The 21,151-nt window shown below is 43.9% G+C and overlaps 1 protein-coding gene and 1 pseudogene across 1 annotated transcript; one reads left to right on the plus strand and one right to left on the minus strand.

Annotated features, from left to right (window-relative positions):
• Positions 1–816: 816 nt before the first annotated feature.
• Positions 817–1,773, plus strand: LOC126560735 (uncharacterized). Its single transcript, XM_050216691.1, has one exon. It carries the CDS (start codon positions 817–819, stop codon positions 1,771–1,773), a length of 957 nt encoding a protein of 318 aa, XP_050072648.1.
• Positions 1,774–10,256: 8,483 nt separating this feature from the next.
• LOC126560737 (uncharacterized) lies at positions 10,257–19,587 on the minus strand (annotated as a pseudogene).
• Between the last annotated feature and the right edge of the window lie 1,564 nt (positions 19,588–21,151).

Consider the following 21,151-nt stretch of genomic DNA (forward strand, 5'->3'; position numbering starts at 1 on the left):
CGGTATAATCAGTTCGTAGCGTTTCGGGTTGGTGAGCTGCTTGAAATCAAGGATGCGGAACAATGGCGCTGGATACCCACGAAAATGAACGTAGCTGACGATGGAACCAAATGGACAAAAACGCCGGACCTTTCGGCGCAAGGGCGCTGGTTTCGCGGACCATCGTTCCTGTGGGAATCGGAGGATGCGTGGCCTGCTCGCATCGCAATGGAACGAGACACTACGGAAGAACTTCGAAGGACTGTTCACCATCATCAGGCCGTAGAACCGCTTATTCTCCTCGAGCGGTTCTCGAAATGGAATAGCGCGCTACGGACCGTAGCGTACGTGATTCGTTTCGTGGCGAACAGCCGTCGCCGCATCAAGAAGGAAGATACGGTGATTGGGCCGCTGTCAAAAGAGGTACTGGCGGAAGCGGAACACGTGTTGATCCGGACTATGCAGCGCAGAGCTTATGGCAGGGAAATCGCTAGTCTGCAAAAATGATCGACGCAGAGACACCCGTGGCGAAAAGGGATCGAGAAAAACAGCAGCATCTACAAACTCTCACCTGTCCTAGACAACCAAGGGATACTGAGAGTGGGGGGACGGTTGACAGCGTGCTCGGGCATCAACGAATCCTCCCGGATCCCGATCATTCTTCCCAAACAAGATTATGGGACCGATCTAATAATTCGGGAGTATCACGAGCGATACAAGCACGCAAATCACTATATGGTCTTGAGCGAACTGAGGACGCGGTACCACATCTCGAAGCTACTGGGAGAGTATCGACGTGTGAGGAAAAGCTGTCAGAGATGCAGGGTGCACAACGCGATGCCAGAACCACCGCTAATGGGTAACCTACCGCAACAGCGTGTCGCATTTGCTCAGCGTGCCTTCTCGTTCACAGGTATCGATTATTTCGGCCCGTTCTTAGTGTCCGTCGGTCGCAGAGTCGAGAAACGGTGGGGAGTTTTACTTACCTGCCTCACGTCGAGAGCCATCCATCTCGAGATAGCGGCATCCCTCACCACAGCGTCATGCATACTGGCGATTCGACGTTTCATCGCTCGACGCGGTATGCCACTGGAGATATTCAGCGATCGCGGTACAAACTTCGTCGGGGCCTCGCGAGAACTGAAGGAAGCGTTGGAGGAGGTTGACCACGACGCGTTGATAACGGAATTTTGTGGCCCGCGAATGAAATGGACGTTCAATCCACCTGGCGCGCCTCACTTCGGCGGCTGCTGGGAGCGCATGGTGCGCTCCGTGAAGAAGGTGTTGAACCAATGTGTATTCCCCAAACGCCCTACGGATGAAGTACTCCTTTCAACCTTCACGGAAATCGAGCTAATCGTTAATTCGAGACCACTTACCTACGTGCCATTGGAAGATGAAACGGCCGAGCCTTTAACGCCGAACCACCTGCTCCTCGGGAGCTCTGATGGGAGCAAACCGCCAGCCGTTTACTGCGACAGTCCCGCAGCCTTGAGATCATCGTGGAGAGCAGCACAACAGGCAGCGGACTTATTCTGGAAGAAATGGGTTTCCGAATACTTACCTACTCTTACTCGTCGGACCAAGTGGTTCGAACCGGTACGGCCAATCGAGATAGGGAATGTGGTAGTGATAGCGGATAACAATTTGCCTAGGAATTGTTGGCCAAGAGGACGTATTGTATCGGTTGTCCCTGGCAAGGATGGACAAGTCAGACAGGCGACAATTGAAACCACCAGCGGAACGTACGTAAGACCTGCACACCAAATAGCAGTCTTGGACGTTACAGCCTAGTACAAAACCGCGTGGTTCCAACGGAGCAAGGAAAACACAACTACGCGACACACAAACACACATACGTACACGACACGTAAATGACAGGACTACACACGCGATAACTGACAGGGTAAAGGAAGTGAAGCCACGGTTGATAGCTAGATAAGAGAAAGGAGAGGTTGCGTCATCACATAAGGCGGGTTAAGCGTTTCAAGCGTTTACGGGCTCTAGTTGATTAGATGATACACAGAGATAAGGTTGGGTCACTACGGCGCGTTAAACGTTTCAAGTGTTTACGGGCTGTAGACGATTAGATTATTCAACCGTGGCACACTTGGGGGGACAATGTTGGAAACTTTATAAGGTTCTCAACGCCCTGTCAGTTAGGAGGCAAGAAGAAATATAGAAGAAATAAGAAGGATCAGAAAAGGGCAGGACGAGCCTGCCCCGGGATCAGTTAGGGAACGATCGATCATTCGAAAACGTATCACGAGCGGATAAAGATAGGAAAATTAATATTAATATGATTAACGTTCTTATTGTGCAACCAAAACTGCTTGCCTGAGATAACAAATCGATTTGTTTTGCTCTCTATCATACATACGTGTGTAGCCGACAATCTTGCCTCATTAAAATACGAAATGTTGATCTCAAAATATATTATTCGACATGTTCATTTCAACTGTTTCTTTCTTCTTTTAACATGTTCAACAACTATTTTTACATTTCGTTGACTACACTATTGCTTGTATTTTCCTGCAATGCACGATTCGGCTGCTACAGGGAGTACTACGATGGCTTGATATCTCATTTGAGCAGTTTTGCTTGTACAATACGAGAGTTAAGGTCGCTATTGGGTTTCATTTTTCTATGCCGATAGCATACTTATACACTAACAAACTACTATAAAACTAATTTTCCTTTCAAATAATACTAAAACAAAAATGATAATGATGTTAAATAGTTTCAAATGTTATCAAAAGTGCAAAAAAAAAGTCGGTCACGCATATATTGAGACACGCGCGCGTTATGTGACTTAATACTTGTTTGTATCACTCGTATTTGCTATTTATTTGCTATCGATTACTATCAATGTAAAGTGTGGGAATGAGGTGGGTCATCATTATCATTTTTAATGAGAAAAATGGTTGATAGACGTGTGAGTTACAAGACAATTAAAAACAATTCAATATTTTATTCATAAAATACGATGATAGCTATATCTACAAACTTAGCCTAACTTATATTAACTTTAAATAAAATAAATTTTGAGTAACATCCAAACTCAAAATAATTCATACATCCTAAGCTAAACAAACAAAAACAGCTACCTAATATGCTACCTGTTTAGAAGTTCGTTAAGTTGCAAAGTCCACTTGGGAATTTGGAGAGTTTTGAGAGGAGGATGAACTGGTTTGAATGAACTTGTATTAAAAATATCGAAACACTACCTATTGTAAATCTAACTGAATCTAAAATAACCTAAACTAATCTAAACTCATTCCTATCTTTTCTACTGAACTATCCGCGTGCAACACTTTTTATCTTTCCCTGCACTGCCATGCCCGATATTGATTTTTTAATTTTAATTTAATGAAATTTTCTACTTCATTATCATTCGTTCCTGCTACCTCGGCAAACAGCCGCTACACGTTTTTACGTTTATTAAATTGTACAATCTTTTTCCTCGTCCACTCCAACTGCATTCTGCCAAAAATGCACGGTTGAACGAAAGATACACTGCCTCGTGAAGCCGTTGCTTTGGCTCTGAAGCTTTAACTTTCAAAAGCAGTATATGTGCCATCTCATTATTTTGCTCTATACAATTTAGATTCTTGTCCTACTCTTCTTACTCCTTTTCGGAGGCTATCATGGGCAGAGGATCGGATGTGGCTGTTGTGGTTATGGTACGTTGATGGGTTTTTTTTTTCTATTTTACTGTCCTGTTCTACTGGAATTTGCGATTGAGGTTCAGGAGGTTGGTTGTGACGACGGAACATTTTGGTCGTTACGGGGCATTTTAAGTAATTCTATTTTGTATTATTCTCTATAATTTTAATTACAGCATTCGTTAATAAATGTATTTGTTTGCTGTTTTCCAATGCCAACTGTACACATAAGCATTGTCCGGCAGCAGCCCCACATCCAACTTCAGGTAACAGATTTGGTGGTAGGATCGATCGTACATCTTAAATTGTTAATGGGTAAGTTCTTTTAATTCCTTTTTATTTATTTTAGACTAATTATTCATTATACTTACAGGACACTGAAAAGGTCAAATAAGACGAATAACTTATAAATCAGGAGCAACAGACCACCAAAAACCAAAACGAAACACAGCAATAAAAATTTACACGCGAGATTTTCGATAATAAAATTGTGAACAACAATATATTTTGATTTTCTCATATTACGCTTAGAATAGGTTTAACTATAAGGATCCATGGATTGATGTATTCTGACGTCATGCCGTTATGGCATGGGGCGAGTGACGTCACGGGTGCACATGCACAGCGGTTCATTTAGTCTTGTACCTCGGACTAGCGGTTCATTTCATCTTGTACTTCAGACCAGCGATTCATTTCGGCTGGTTTTGAGTGAACCAGCGATTCATGTAACTCAGCTTCCAGCTACCTCAGCGCCACACCACTACATCCCGGCCTGCCCCTCGTCTAGCTCCAGCATTTGCCTCGACGGCATGGTTTTATTTCAATTATCAGGCGTTGCGAACCAGCGCGATCGTCAGCTAGACCTCATATTTGCAAACGCCAACGCAGCTGAGATTTGCTCAACCGTACGAGTTGCCCCTTGCCCTATCGTGGCCATTGACCATCACCAGCCAGTCCTGAAGATGACTGTTCCATACGCTAGATCTTTCTGGCGCTTCATGAACTCGTGTCTCAAACTACATGGCATCCCTTCTACGATATCCTTAAATGATGATACTGCTTCCTCCATCGCCGATCAACGACATCTTTTCGCTAAACACTTTCTTCAGTGTGTTTGTCCGGAGTACGACCCTCGCAACCGTACAATGCCTTTAGCTAATGGTCTCTTATACACTCCTAGTAACGTCTTCTCCCTAAATCATGTTCCTATAAATCCCAATAATGTCCTGTCCTCCCTTGTTAAACTTAAAATGTCTTATTCTCCTGGCCCAGACGGCCTTCCGTCGCCTGTCCTAAAAAAAATGTGCTTCCTTCTTTGCCCCCTCTTGTCACGTATCTTTAACAGATCGATTCAGGAAGGCGTATTTCCGAGAATTTGGAAGTGTGCTTGGCAGCAACAACATCAGTGACAGCAACAGTGCAGAGGACGAAGTGCCTCCGCCATCTCTGGATGAGGTTGCCAGCGCTATCAAGCAGCTTAAAAGCAACAAGTCTGCTGGTAGTGATGGACTGGCGGCCGAACTCTTCAAGATGGAGCCGGAGAGGCTTACCGTCGAAATGCACAAGCTGATTCACAAGAATCTGGGAACAGGAAGAATTATCAGAGGAGTGGAAACTGGGCGTCATTCACCCAGTCTACGAAAAGGGCGACAAACTGGAATGCTCGAACCATCGTGTCATTTCAGTCTTCAATGGCGCCTGTTAGACCCAGATCTTGTTCTGCAGACTTACCTCCCTTGTTACAGATTTCGTCGGCAGCTACCAAGCGGGGTTTGTTGGAGGCAAATCCACCACCGACCTTCACTCTACGGCAGATCCTCAAGAAGTGCCGAGAGCGCCGGATCCCTACGCACCACCTGCTTATCGATTTCAAGGCGGCCTACGATACCACAGTTCGAAATGAGCTACGAAACATAATGCAGCGTCACCACTTTCCTGGATAGCTGATCCGGCTGTTAAAGGCTACCATGAAAGGGGTGTAGTGCAGAGTGAGGACCATCTTTGGCGGTGTGTTCGAGCATTGAGTGTGGAGGAGAAGGATGAACCACGAGCTTGCTGAGTTATACAGAGCACCAGACATCCTGACGATGACAAACACCGGCAGGATACGATGGCTAGGGCATGTTATGAGGATGCCGGACTCATGCCCCGCCAATAAAGTATTCGTCAGCGACCCCCAATTCGGCACGAGGCGTCGGGGAGCACTGCGAGTTCGGTGGCTGGATCAGGTGAAGGGTGACCTGTCGGAGATCGGGTGCCTACACGGATGGGAAGCTGCAGCCAGGGATCGAGTTTCCTGGAGATCTATTGTTGACCGGGCCGTGTGACGACGACGTGTTCTTTAAAAGAGCAGACCAACATGATTGATTGATTGATTGATTGAGTGCCTGGCAGATCCCTATACATAAAAGGTCACCCTTTTTCAGTATTCTCCAATTATCGTGGTATTTCCTTGCTCTGTTCCCCATCTAAGGTCTTGGAAGCTATAGTTCACCCCTCCATTCTTACTGTTTTTGTCCCCCACCTATCCCCTCATCAAGATGGCTTCATTTCCAAAGGCAATACTTCATCCAACGTGATGTGTCTTGTTTCCTCTGCCTTTGTGAATAGTGTGTCTGGTTGTCAAACCGATGTCATACACACGGACTTTAGAGCAGCCTTCGATAGCGTGCTGCTTGACCTTCTGATGTCAAATCTTGCAAAGCTTGGTGTTGGGGGTCAGCTGCTGTCTTGGTTTGGCTCATATCTTAATGGCAGATCGTATTAAGTTAAAGTGTTGTCCTGTTTTTCCGACTCCTTTGAAGGTCCTTCTGGGGTTCCTCAAGGGAGTGTCCTTAGCCCACTCCTATTTTTGTTATTTGTTAACGATTGTGTGTACACCCTCCCCCCCTGATGGCCATCTGCTTTATGGGGATGACCTAAAAATTTTACTTCCTGTGAGTTCGTCTGCTGATTGTTGTCTCCTTCAAGATGCCCATAATATCTTCTCCGTGTGGTGTCTTAACAATGGCCTTAATCAATGTCCTGATAAATGTTGTGTAATTTCGTTTGGGAGATCTTCTAAGATCCATCACAACTACAACCTTCATGACACCGCCAAAGGTCGAGTACCTTCCGTGAAAGACTTGGGAGTGTGACTGGACGAGACTCTCTGTTTAAACTTACATGTTGATCATGTTGTGGCCAAGTCCAACAAAGCTCTGGGTCTGATTGTTAGACTGTCCTCAGAATTTAGAGACCCTATATGCCTGAAGGCTTTGTTTTGTTGTTGGGTTCGATCCACCTTGGACTACGCCGCCGTTGTCTGGTCTTACTGGCTCTGGATCCGTAAAGGAAAAATATTTCAGCCAACGCCACCCAAAATAGCTGTTTCCGAGCAAGCATAGGCATTCAGCAATGCTACATTGCTTGCCCTGAAGGCCAGGCTGCCGCAGATCAGCATAAAGAAGATAGCGTCACCGGTCACCAGGTCAAAACAATCCGGCATCGTTGCTGCAGGAAAGCATGCAATATTTGGTAGAACCATTGTAGGGATGCAAAAAAATTAATGGACCGAATACTTTACAAGCATCAGGACCATCCGGCATCGTTGTCACTAAGAAAGAAGTAGTTAATCCAATGCTAGTCAATAACCAAAAAGCATACTGGCCAGCACCTACCGTGAAAATTTCTTGCTCAGCAGCACCTTTCCGTTCAGCATCACCTAACACCATAGACCACCATCCTGTACCAACCAAAGCAGCATTGTCTAATGCAACATCATCCAGCATGCATGTAAAAAAAGAAAGGGTTCAAGCTGTTCAAGACTAGTGAACAGCCAAAAAGCATACCGGCCTGCACCTACGGTTAAAATTTCTTGCTCAGCAACACCCAACACCAAAGCCAACCATCCTGCACCATCCAAAGCAGCATCGTTCAATGCAACACCATCCAGCATGCCTGCATTTTATGCAAAAGGTAAAGAAAAACTTCCCTTGAAGACAGGAAAACTGTACAGGCCGAAACTTATCGTCAATGTACCACTAAATACACCACCATTTGAGGAAGTGTCTTGTTCGTCAAGCAGCACAGTGCCATCTACTATCGTTCCTGAAACTTCAAATCCAGCTTCACAGGCAGAATTTCAACGCAAAACTCTGGAGGAACTTGCCGTACTGAATTAGTCGTCTGCACTTAAGTGGGCTGAGCTGAATTATCTGACCGATCATCGAAGCAAAGAATACCAGCAACCAACAATCAAGCAACCGGAAATCTAAACCTTGCTACAAATGTCACCTTTTTGGATGTTGTAAAAACCGAAAAAGAACTTACGTTTTTTTTATGAACAGCTGTCTGACGAAGACTACTTTGAATCCGTCCTTCTGCACCTTTCAGAGAGATTGATAGGAAAATACGATCCAAAAAGCCGTATGCATGATACGTTTACCATGCTATTTGAGAAGAAATGTGTTGCGCAGTGCAGTTGATGAGGTGGCGGAAAAAATGTACTTAATGTACAAGAATGGACACTAACGCTAATTTATTGTGCCTTTTTAAGGCAGTAGGAGAAAACGTCGGTATTCTAGTGACAATGGATGACTTCCACGTCTTTTCTTCAAAGATAAGCTGAACAATGCGCAAAGCAGTTTCCAGCATTATAAAGACTGATTAAATGCTCAAACAAATGTAATCACAAACGTGAACAACGTAATAATAATGCATAAGTTTCTTTTATACGTAAAACGATGCACGACAATATTTAAATTTCTTATTAACGAGAAAATCCAAAAATAGGAATAGTTTATCGAAACCGAAAATAAGAAATAGCACAATATTTTATGAATATCTTTACTATTTATACGACCATACCGTCTGTTATGAAAAAAAAACACTATTTGTACTCTCGTTAAAAATATATGAATGAAAACCAAGGCATTGATAATTTACTTTTTTTCCGCAACATAAGCAAAATGTCTTGATCTTGCTCGTGGGCTCTCAAAAGATCAAGTTGTGTGGGCGGAAAGTAGAGCAAAAATAGGTGCAATACGCAATTAGTAAACGTGTTGAAAGTTTTGTGCAATGAACTGATGGTATGCTTACTGTTTTGTTCGACACTGTGCAAACAACTTGAACAATATTCATTCCAGTTTACCGGTGGCACCAAAAAGAAAGGTTATAGGACATTAATAGGTATGGCTGTGTGCGAATAAGGTCCAGTTTTCCTTAAGTAGATTGGAAGGCTATGCTGAGTATGAGTATTATGATGATGCACGTTCGAACGTTTGACTTGCCGTCTTTTGATGAGTGGGACGCATATAATTTTTCATCTACTGGAGGAGGTACGGTACGAATACAGCAGCATTCCATGGGTGGTACCATGGGTCTATATATGAAGATCTCTTCCTCGAAAAAAATAAATTAAAATATTAAAAAATAGTTATTATTCGGACCGACCAAAAATAAAATAAAATATTTAAAAAATAGGTATTAATCGGACCGAAAGGTATGTAAAATAGGAAAAAACCGTAGTCCTGGGTGTAGAAGGGGGATGGATGGCTACCAGTTTACATCTAATATTTGCCATATCTACTTCTACTTCTTGGGTCAGAACATCGGTAGGAGCTTTGAATATTTTAATATCCGAAGACGAAATCATTGATCCAGGATAATCTTCCCTAAAGAGAAATGAAAACAAATCAAAATTGTAATCGTATTGTTTCTTCCTGTTATAATGAAATTGTCATGTATGATTTTTTTAAATTTTTCTATACTGTTACCCTTCGTAAGAAACCATTCGTCTCTTGGTAATGGACGTAAAACAAAATCAGAAGCCAAAAAAATGCTTCTACCATTTGTGTGTGTGGATAGCGACGATTTGTGGTAGCACTTGCCACTTCAAGACCAGATCTTTCTTCTGAGCGTGCTGCTACTTGAACACCACACCGAAACCTTGATCGTACTGATCGTTTAATCAACTGCAGGTGATTTTTAAAGCAGTACGAAGAAAAGCAGTTTAGCGGGACGTAACATTCTGGGCTATGTGTTGGAGATTATGAACGTTGTCGCTTAAAAACTCCCCCATCAGCACTGGACTGACGTAGTGCAGGTTTGAACGAAATTCAACACCCTTCTAAAAACGAAAATATTCAACCCTCTGAGTTTGCGATGGATCTCAGAGGGAAGTTGTACGTTGGTAAGGAATTTTGTAATCCGTAGTTTCCCTCGAATAGATAATTTAGGTAAATTATTGAACTTATATTCAATAATAAGTAATAGATCTCGAGGAGTCACCCCCAAATCGCATGCATGCAGGCGATCACTCGTTGGTGCATCTTCTACCATGTCGAAATTTGGCAATTCCTCTAATGGTGACCGCCATGATTGATAATATCCCGGACATTCCCTCGGTAGAAATGCAGCGTCGGCAGGAGTACTAGAAGGATGTACTACAAAAAATGCATAGTGTCAAGATGCATCCAACGGTATAACATTTTCCAGGATGGGATCAAAACTGAATGAGTTAGCAGTGATTTTCTACGGATTTTGAGCAAGAAAACTCAAAATCTAAACTAGGAAAAAACTAGTTTTTCCGCAATAACTAGGCAAGGAGTCCTCGGATCGAGTTGCAACGTTCTACAAAAAATGCGTAGTGTCAAGATGCATCCAACGGTATAACATAACTTTTAATGAATTCAATATTGCATCTGCAATAATAGTGCAAATCTTTAATTGCAGTACATTGTCTACGATGCGCAATCCTCTTTGATCGATCGCTTTAGCCCCCTATACCAACGACCTGAAAAACACTTCTAAATTGGCTGGTTTGGCTGGTCCACAAACATCCCGATCATCATAATTCGAGCAGTAGTCAACTCATCAACTTTCATTAAGATGGGCCAAAGCTGCATTGGTTCACCTTTATGAAGGGGAAGCCCATCTACGGGAAGCTGAAGTGACAATTGTTCTGTTTTCATATCAGTTGACCTAAAATGGATGGTTAAAAAACATATTAAATTTGTAATACATATGCTACTTAATAGAAATTTAAATTTAAAAACAATTTTTTATTAGCAAAATGTAATATCAATTAAATTATTAAAATATTATAAATACTTACTGAAGGTAACCGTTGAGCTTATACCCTATTGTGAGAATTACTGCTAGTTTTTAGTTACGCATATTTCATGAATTTAAAATTTCGAACAATGACGAACATAAATAATGTAACGATATTAATGCGATAATTTCACCAGTGATTTTCGAGAATATTTCTCACATTTTTGGTCCTTCGAACCGGATCGTGGTAAAAGCAAGTGTAGGCTCTTCATCATCCTGCTATCAAGGGTGGATTTCGGATCTTTCGGGAAAGTACAGTTTTTACGTGACGCTTCGCGCCATCGCTAGTTCACCCCGCGTTCAAGTGCAACTATCTGTTACGCGTCATCGTTCAAATTTCGCGCCATCGCGTTCGTTTGTTCGTTTATTTCGTGTGAAATTACAAGGTGTATTAGCGACCTCGGGTTAGCGGTTAAATGACCGTTACCAGCAACCGTTGTGAGGCAGGCAACGTCAGACATCAGACGTTAGACGTTCGGTGGCACACCGGATAAAAATTCATTCGTTCTCGGTACGTCCAAGTGATCAGACCAACTCGCGCGATATAAAATCCAAGTGTAGTTCCGATGACGATCAGAAATAAAAAGCAGTACTCACAAGGTGCTAAAGTGTAATTTACAATGGACAAGAAAATCAAGGCATTGCAAATCAAGAAGAGAGTAGCAGTGGAAGGGCTCAAGACGCTGGAACGGTTCCAGATTGAATTTGTGCCTGATTGTGCAAGGCAGAATCCGGAACCTTTGGAAGATTTGGAAAGGCACAGGCCAGGGTTCTTCAACACAATCGAAAAACTCGAAGAGTTAGATGAAACCGACGCAAGATGCGAAACGTACCTAACGGAGCGAAGTGAGATCGAGGATCGTTGCCGGAAGTTGAAATCATTCCTGCGAGAAAACCAGTTTAAGGATGAAGGTACGCTGAACGACACAACGGGGTTGGTTTCCTCTACGCTGGCTTTTGGTCGGCCAAACGCTCCGAACCTACGCCTACCAAAGATCGAGCTGCCAACGTTTGATGGAGACCATACAAAATAGATTTCCTTCAGAGATCGCTTCGTAGCCATGATCTACGCGTCTGCAGAATTACCCTCCATCGCCAAATTACAATACCTCTTTTCATCGTTGAAGGGTGACGCCGCTCTACCATTCGAGCACACCCCTTTAACATCGGATAACTATTCAGTTACGTGGGCGGCACTTCTAAAGCGGTACGACAATTCACGTCTGTTGATTCGTGAATATTATCAGAAATAGCACTACTTTCCGGGAGTACAATCGATGTGCGGCGACAAGCTTACGCACTTAGTGGACGAATTCACTCGTTTTGTCCGCGGGTTAGTGAAACTGAATGAACCGGTCGAAGCGTGGGACGCACCACTTTCTGCACTACTGTTGATGAAGCTGGATCGAGAAACATTGATGGCTTGGGAAAAACATTCCGTGCACTTCACTAAGGACAAATATTGTGATGTGATCGCCTTTGTGCAGGATCGGATCCAGATCCTGAAATCGACCAACGATTTTAAGTGTGAGCAAGGTGATAATGGACGAAAGGTGGCCGGCATTCATCGTCAGCCAGTGCAAAAGAGATTCATCGCAAATGCAGCAACATCAAACACGGCTCATGTCATCAATTCTCATCATTCTCGACAACCAAAGTGTCCATTAGCTTGCACCGACGAACATTGTTTACGCAACTGTCCGGTTTTCATCGCGAAGGATGTCCAGCAGCGACGAGATGTCGTCACAGCGAATCACTTGTGTTGGAACTGTTTAAGTGGCACTCATCAGGTCAGAGCATGCAAGTCTGAGTACTCGTGTCGAACGTGTCGTCAGCGTCATCATGCACTTCTGTATCACACTCCAGCTATAGCGGTTGCCATGACAGCACATTTGGGCGACAATAAAAAAAAATAGGTGTTTCTGGAGATGGCCCAAATCGTAATTCACGATGATTACGGTAATGCAATCGAAGCAAGGGCCTTACTCGATTCGGGGGTCCACGTCGAATTTCATCTAGGAAGAATGTGCTCGGATGCTGTAGACCAACCGCAACAAGGTCAATATCGTTGTATAGGGCATCGGAAATGCGGTGCAGCAAGTAAAATGTTCGATCGTCGCAACAGTTCGTTGAAAGACTTAACCCTTTGCTACGGATATGGCATTCTCGGTGTTGGACAAGTCATCAGCTAACATCCCTACTTCACCGACGGACATCTCATCATGGAAAATGCCGAATGTAGCATTAGCTGATAGCACCTTCTACATCCCTTGTCAAATCGATATCGTCATTGGAGGCGATTTTTTCTGGGAGCTTCACACTGGTCACAAACGCTCTCTCGGCGTGGGAAGACCTTGGCTGGTGGAAACTCATTTCCATTGGATTTTTACCGGAAACATTTACAATTCATCACCTGGTCCGCGACTGTGCCATCTCGCAACAAACGACATTCCATTGGAAGATATCATGCAGCGGTTCTGGCAGAACGAAACCATAGTCGACCTTTGCAAACCACTCTGGACAACCTAGAAGTGTAGGCCAGAATCCTAGGTATCGAGTTTTCGCCCGAGAAAATAGAAATGCTCATTTTCTCGTTTTTCTACGACACAGAGAATAATAGACGCAATAACTTGATAAACCCTAACCGAGTATGCCCGGGATAAGGCAAAGAATAAGGAGGAAATGCCTTATCAAGATGATTATAAAATTTACTCAACACAAGCGGTGTTGACAATACGGCACTGGACCGTCATTATTAATTATAAATAAATAAATAAATAAACTTGATAAACCCCCATACTGATATACATATGTATAACAAAAAGATATCCATTGCCAGATCTTTTCGATACCTAGGCGTTTGGTTCGATAGCAAGAATGTGTGCAGGGCACATATTGACTATCTCGTTAAAAAATGCACCAGAAGAATCAACTTTCTCAGAACAATTACACGATTCTGGTGGGGTGCACACCCATCAGATATCCTTAAGCGAAATAAGACAACGATACTGTCCGTCTTGGAATATGGATGCATATGCTTCCATTGGGCATCCAAGTCGCATCTGATCCGTCTTGAACGTATCCAGTACCGTTGTCTTAGAATCGCATTGGGTTGTATGAAATCAACCCATACGATGTCGCCCGAAGTGATGTGTGGAGTGATGCCGCTTCCGCTCCGTTTTGAGCTACTCTCGCTTCGCCTTCTCGCTCTAAAGTATCAAACCCATTGATAATCGAGAACTTTCGAACACTGCATGAGATAGGTTCTAAATGTAAAATCATGAAAACCCTTCATGATTTTACTTTCTTACAGGTACACCCTAGCACTCGAGCTAATTTAAATCGTGCCAGCTTACCAGGGTCCTGCAGTTACCGGTTTACAGTAGACACCTCGTTGAGAGGGCAAACTAAGTCTATCCCCGATAGTCTTCGCAGGACAGCAATTCCCAGCATATTTATGGAAAAGTATGGCTATTGTAACAGCAACCATTTTTATACTGACGGATCCTCATCAGAGCAGGGCATCGGTTTTGGCGTATATAACATTGTATCCGAAGCATATTTCCAACTACGCCAGCCATGCTCGATATATGTAGCGGAGCTCGACGCAATCTTTTATACCTTGTTGATTATAAGTGCTTGTCCTCCAGACGTATATTTTATATTCTCCGACAGTTTAAGCGCTATCGAAGCATTCAAATCTGTGAAGGCTATTAAGGCCCGGACTACTTCGTAAAAGAAATATTAAAGATTTTAAGCTCTTTGTTTGAGAAATCATTCCGGTTATCTCTTGTTTGGCTGCCTGCACATTGCGGTATCTACGGCAATGAAAAGGCAGACCAAATGGCCAAAAAGGGTGCTTCGGAAGGTCCTTTTTCGACAGGCTTATCTTACCTCACGAGTACATGCGTGCCCCACAGTCTCTCTGCATGGCTCGGTGGCAGAGTTTGTGGGACACCGATGAGCTCGGGAGGTTTCTATATTCGATCACTCCCCAAGTGTCCTTGAAGTCTTGAAGGTTTTACAGCATCTCAGGTGATCGTGCGTTCATTCGAATGATGTCTAGGCTTAGGTCTAATCATTTCGCTTTGGGGCGCGCATCTCCAGCGTATAGGATAGGTCGACTCCAAAGTATGTGGGTGCGGCCTCGGATACCACGACATAGATCATCTTCTATGGTGTTGTGTGGAATACGAGGCTGCTCGACCCGCCTTGTTGGACGCAGTCCGGGGCATTGGAAAGTTGCCAAATACTCCAATTCGGGACCTGCTGGGAGACTGCGACGAGGTCTACCTGAAAGTAATATTTCTCTTCTGCCGTGCTAACGGATTATTAGTATGATCCCCTTCCCCCCACTACTCCCACTGTTTGTCTGTCTTATACGTGTTGTACCTCGCTTGTATGAATGATGACAGATGAATGAATGAATGAATGAATGTATGAATGAGTACGATGCGTGAAGGGTTGGGTACCATATGGAAAAGTTGCATCGGCCTATGCTATGGAAGGACAAACCAGCGACGGAATGAAGAAGGACACTAACGAGACTTCATGATCGGACACAATCAAGGAACCTTCGAAATGGAAAACGATCAAGACCCCCGCTACCATCAGGACTACGAGCATGGAAACGCCCACACACACCCCGGAATAAGGTGCCCTCACACGATAAGACCCTCGCTATGAACACTACTTTGGATTTGGATGACGGAATATACGCAACGGAACAACCGAGCACACCCGGGATATGGTGCCCTTTCACAGCTCAGAGAAGGAAATATCTCCCAGCAAAGATGAAACGAGTATCTTATTTTTAAGCAATACGGCCTGGCCGTCCTTTATGAATAAAAAAAAAAATCATAGTCGAGGATAATGTGCTATCGGTTGAAGAGGATGCTTGCGAAAGGCACTACGTGTCAACGACCGTTCGCAACACATCGGGAAGGTATGTCGTTCGTTTACCGTTTAATTTCAATCCAAATTTCGTTGGGCCGGTGATCCAAGACGACCATCATAGTACGCTTCCAATCACATGCAATCGCACTTTCTGCAGATGTGGAGAAAATGTACCACCAAATTCTCCACGACCACAGCGACGGAAGGTACCTGCGCATTCGATACCGAGCAACCCCTACCGATCCAATTCAGACCTTCCAGTTGCTAACAGTAACCTACGGCACCGCATCTACACCGTTTTTGGCAACTCGGACCTTGCAACAAATAGCTCACGATCACAAGGCACAATACCCTCAAGCAGTGAGCCCAGTACTGCATGACTTCTACGTGGATGATTTGTTAACCGGAACAGAATACATCATGGATGCAGTTGAAATCCGGACACAGAATTCAGAGATGCTCAAATCAGCTGGTTTTTCGTTTAAAAAGTGGGGATCCATCGTACCGGAAGCACTGAAGGACATCCCATCAGAAGATTTGACAGTTCTTCCCACGCACGAATGGCAAGATCCCCAATTCGTATCTACCCTGGGGCTCGTCTGGGAACCAGCAACTGATATGCTTCGTTTTCGAATTGGGCTACCAACTGCTACGACGGTGATGACGAAGCGAATAACTCTATCATACATTGCCAAGATCTTCGATCCACTTGGTTTGCTTAGCCCAACCATCATCATTGCTAAGTTTTTCATGCAACAGTTGTGGTCGTTGAAGGCAAACGGGAAATCGTGGGATTGGGATAGTGAGCTAGCATCACACCTCCAACGGGAATGGACGGCGTTCTATTCCAAGCTTCACTCACTTCGTGAACTAAGCATCCCGCGATACACGTCGGTGCGAGGAGCAACAAGCGTGCAGCTATATATTTTTACGGATGCTTTACAAGTTGCATATGGTGCTTGTTGCTACATCAGAGCAGAACGGCAGAATGAAACATCGGTACAACTCGTGGCAGCAAAAACTAAGGTTGTTTCGCTGGCGAACTCAAACTCAATCCCAGATTCGAGCTTTATGCGGCAAGATTGGCAGTAGAACTGTTCCGGAATGTCATTCAGTCCCTCAACGGGACGTACGAAGCTTTCGCTTGGATAGACTCAATGACCGTTCTAAATTGGCTCAACTCTTCATCACGACGTTAGAAGCCTTTTGTGGCAAACAGGGTGGCTCAGATTCAAGAGGAGACAAGAATCAAGGTCTGGAAACATGTGCCCGGCGTAGACAACCTAGCAGACGATGTATCACGAGGTCTACTTCCAGACAAATTGCTGGTTTGTCATCGGTGGTGGCACGGGCCACATTGGTTAAGTAGTAAGGTAGAAGATTGGCCTGAGACTGAACCTGCAAGAGAAGAGATCGTAACATCAGAAGAAGAGCGAGTTGTTCCACCACGAGTTGTTGCTGTGTCAACAATAAACAATGACAGCAGCGAGTTATTCACACTTACCACCGTCTCAGGCGAACTATGGCGTATTGCTTGCGATTCATCAAGTGTCTAAGGGCAAGCAAAACAGCACACACACCAGCGACCAAGTCCCAAATCACGATTCCGGAAATAATCACGTTAGTTCCACTATTGGCAAAAAGTGAGTTGCTTGAAGCTGAACGTCGGTTGTGTTATCTAGCCCAGCAGGAATCATTTTCGGATGAGCTGCGCGAGATTAAGAATGGTAGAGACGTATCGCGCAACTCGAAGCTAAAGTGGCTATCACCATTCATCGATTCGTCGGGTATCCTGCGTGTTGGTGGCCGGCTTCGCAACGCACAAATGACAGATTCAGCCAAACATCCTATACTCTTCTCGTCCAAACATCATTTGGCACTATTGTTAGCAGTGTCATATCACGAGAGACACTTATTATTGAATTATTGCTGTCCACACTTCGTCAGCGGTTTTGGATCATCGGTGGACGCAATTTAGCAAAGGCTGTCTTTCATCGGTGTCTTCGATGCTTCCAGGCCAAACCCGTTCTGGTGCAGCAATCCGTCGCTGACCTTCCTACTTCAAGGGTTTCACCAACAAGGTCTTTTGCTGTGAGTGGTGTCAATTATTGTGGTCCGGTGTTCCTGAAATCAACGGTGCGCAACAGAAGTCCAACGAAAGCGTACGTTGCAATCTTTGTGTGTTTTGCAACAAGAGCGGTCCACATCGAGTTTGTGAGTGATCTCACTACCGCTGCTTTCTTGGCAGCATTATGGCGTTTCATGGCACGCAGAGGAAGGATAGTGGAGCTGCATTCGGATAATGCGATCACCTTCAACGGTGCCGCGCATGAGCTTCATCGCATCCATGAGATGCTGAAATGCAGTGATCGTGATCGTCGTGAGTTATTCAACTGGTGCGCCAACGAGAAGATTCAATGAAAATTCATTCCACTACGGGCGCCGCACTTAGGAGGGCTGTGGGAAGCGGCAGTGCGGTCGGCAAAACAACATCCTATACGCACGTTGGGAAGCACGAGCATCACTCAGGAGGGTATGATTACGGTGCTGGCACAGGTCGAACAGTGTCTTAATACACGACCTTTAATTCCGCTTTCGAGTGATCCATCGGATATGGGACCGCTCACTCCAGGGAATTTTTTAGTAGGGTCGAACATGCTAGCACTACCGCAATTTGATAGGAGACAGGTTGCGTTTAACCGGTTGAAGGAGTTCGAAGTACTTCAGAAGCACGTACAGACCATTTGGTCGCGTTGGTACCCAGAATACCTACAGCAGCTACAGGCCCGCGCGAAACGTTTCACGACCCATCCGGTACCGCTAGAAATAGTACAAAGGGTTATCATAACGGAATATAAAATAGCACCTACCTTATGGCCAGCCGGAAGGATAACCGGTTTGCAGCCCAGTAAGGATGGAGTAGTGTGGTAACGCTGCGCACGGCGTCAGGGAAGCAAATTGTACGCGTGTGTGTTTTTCATCTTACAACAAATTTTACCGCGATAATTTCACCAGTGATTTGCGAGATTATTTCTCACACATTTATTCCTTTGTACCTAAAATTTCCTCCTGGAACGGCTTGTATCACCTGTCCGATAGTGGTAGATGTTTCTAAAAGAGTTCGAGAGTCCTTGGGCGGCGGTAGTTCGGTCAATTTTCTGAAAAAAGCCAGAATTTCATTAATCGATGAATGAGGCTGGTTATGCTCAACTGCCCAGCCTCTTAAAGCAATCACCAATATTTGAATGGTTTTTGCAATTATGAGTCGTCATCATTTTCACTATCGTTAATATCATCACCTGGTTCAACACTACTATCTAAATATACCATCTTCTTCTACGATATAACTTTAATCTAATTCATCTACAACTATATTCCCTTGAGCACCACCACTACCAAAACTACTAAAACTTAAACGTGGGACTTAGCCGTAGGGAGAAGCTTCGCCGATCAGTGGGCCTCACAGGCTAGGAAACCTCTTGGGAAAGGATATCATACCCTCTCCCGGTCAGCACTTTTGAATATGAGGATGAAAGGGCGTCGGATGACGAGGATGGAAGTGGTTCAAACCCCGCTACTGGATGGTGTTGGGCTCCAATATCCATTGTGTCATGGGCCTCTAAATACCTTGTTCCGCCCCTGGCCATGTCACAAAATTTGCGAGGAAAATCCTCTTATGATTTTCTTCAGCACACACAACACAAAACTCACTATGCTCACAGGGTATTAATTGTTCCGTTCACAATCCTCAAAAATATTCCATAAGAAAAAATTAAATTCAAAAGGAAGAAATAAAGTAAAAACATAACTTAATAAAGTCAAAACTTATATCGAGTCCCGGAGCTCCTGCATCCAGATTTTGCAGACGACGGTACTTCGAATATAAGTCAGCTAGTTTCTTGTTTGCCCGGCTCATCACTTTTCGGCTTCTTTTTACTGGCATCGAGGACATTTCAAATGTGTTTTAATAGTTTTTTAATAGATTATCAGCGAATTTTCCTGATCGTAGTATTAACAATCAAGTCCAGGCAGATGAAATGAAATGTATACAAAGCCGAAATGTCATCGTATTATGCTTGAAAAACCGTTACACACGCACACATTCATATTTTTGACAGATTCGAGCATGAAACGAGTAGTTTCGATAAGATTCGAGCATTTATTTCCAAAACAATATTGTTTTTTTAGACCTGGTAATATTATTATTAGCGTTAAGAGACTGGTAAGTTTATTAATAGCGTTTTTAGAGACTGGTACCAGTTGCCAATTGGGTGGTCTAATAAAAAAAGGCGAGAAAGGGTACAAATTGAGTCAATCTGAGTATATTCGGAAGCTTACAAAAAGGTTTAGTTTAGAGAATGCTAAACCGTCAGTAATACCCGTTAAGGCAGGCTACTTAAAGCAGAAGGAGGAGGAATGTCAGCTACTTCCAGATAACTTTGATTATCTAAGCCTAATAGGTGGTCTACTTTCGATCCTGCTGCTGCCAATTTCGACAGATACACCAGCACCGACGTTTGGCCACCCAGCTCCCCTGACCTTAATCCTTTGGATTACTTTGTGTGGGGCACAGTTGAGCGGGACACCAACAGGGCGTCCTGCAATACCAAAGCGGAGCTGGTAGCCAGAATAAAGGCCGTGTTTGCGGCCATCCCCAGAGACATGGTTGTGAGACCAGAGACGGGCTTGTGCGCGGTTCCGGAAGCGGGTGCAGGCGGCCATCGACGCGGAGGGGGGGGGGGGGTACTTCGAATAAAAAATGCGGCAAACATGGTAAGCTAAACTTTGTAGAATTTTTTTTTTATTTAACATAAATTAGATAAAAATTCCTTTCCTTTTCCCTCAGAAACTGTCAAATTTATCTCGAACACCCTGTAGTAGAAAGTGCTGCTACCGTACTGTCCCATTTTGAGGAGCCGACCAAAAATATGTTGGCTGAAAAAATGGTCACATTTTGTAAACGGGATTGCTAATTAATATTCTATTCGAAAAAACTAGATCGTTGCAAATAGATGTTCAAACGGAAGAAGTTCGTAAGCTAGTGGCCGAACTGATCAGAGGGTTGTTAGAAACATTCGCGCCCATACAGCAATCAAACTCGGTAACACAGGCAATGTTGTTTGATCCAAGAATTTAAAAAATCTTGTTGGACACAACACGCAAGAAAGAGAGACAGTAAAGGTACCTTGATTTGGAGAGTTTATTAATCAAGTGTGCCAAATTCAAGGTTGCGTTGATCCCAAAACTGCCGTCATTAATGAGTTAGAACGATATCTGATATCTGTCCCCTGATTTGGTGGGAGAAAGAGTCTCATAGTTTTCCTACATTTTATTCTATTGCCAGAAAATTACAACATGCCGGCAACATCGATACCATGCGAAAGGATATTTTCTAAAGCAGAAGCAATTAACAGTGAAAGTAGAAATAGGCTACACATATGTACAAAAATAAAATAAAATAAGTAAATGCTCTTTATCCAACAAAATTATAACAACTTAAATATCTGCTAAAAATA

The sequence above is a fragment of the Anopheles maculipalpis genome, chromosome 3RL (genome assembly GCF_943734695.1).
Source record: "Anopheles maculipalpis chromosome 3RL, idAnoMacuDA_375_x, whole genome shotgun sequence".
Taxonomy (NCBI): Eukaryota; Metazoa; Arthropoda; class Insecta; order Diptera; family Culicidae; genus Anopheles; species Anopheles maculipalpis.

Excerpts from the sequence above, each read along its gene's own strand:
- LOC126560735 (XM_050216691.1), top strand. The coding sequence starts at position 817 with ATGCCAGAACCACCGCTAATGGGTAACCTACCGCAACAGCGTGTCGCA.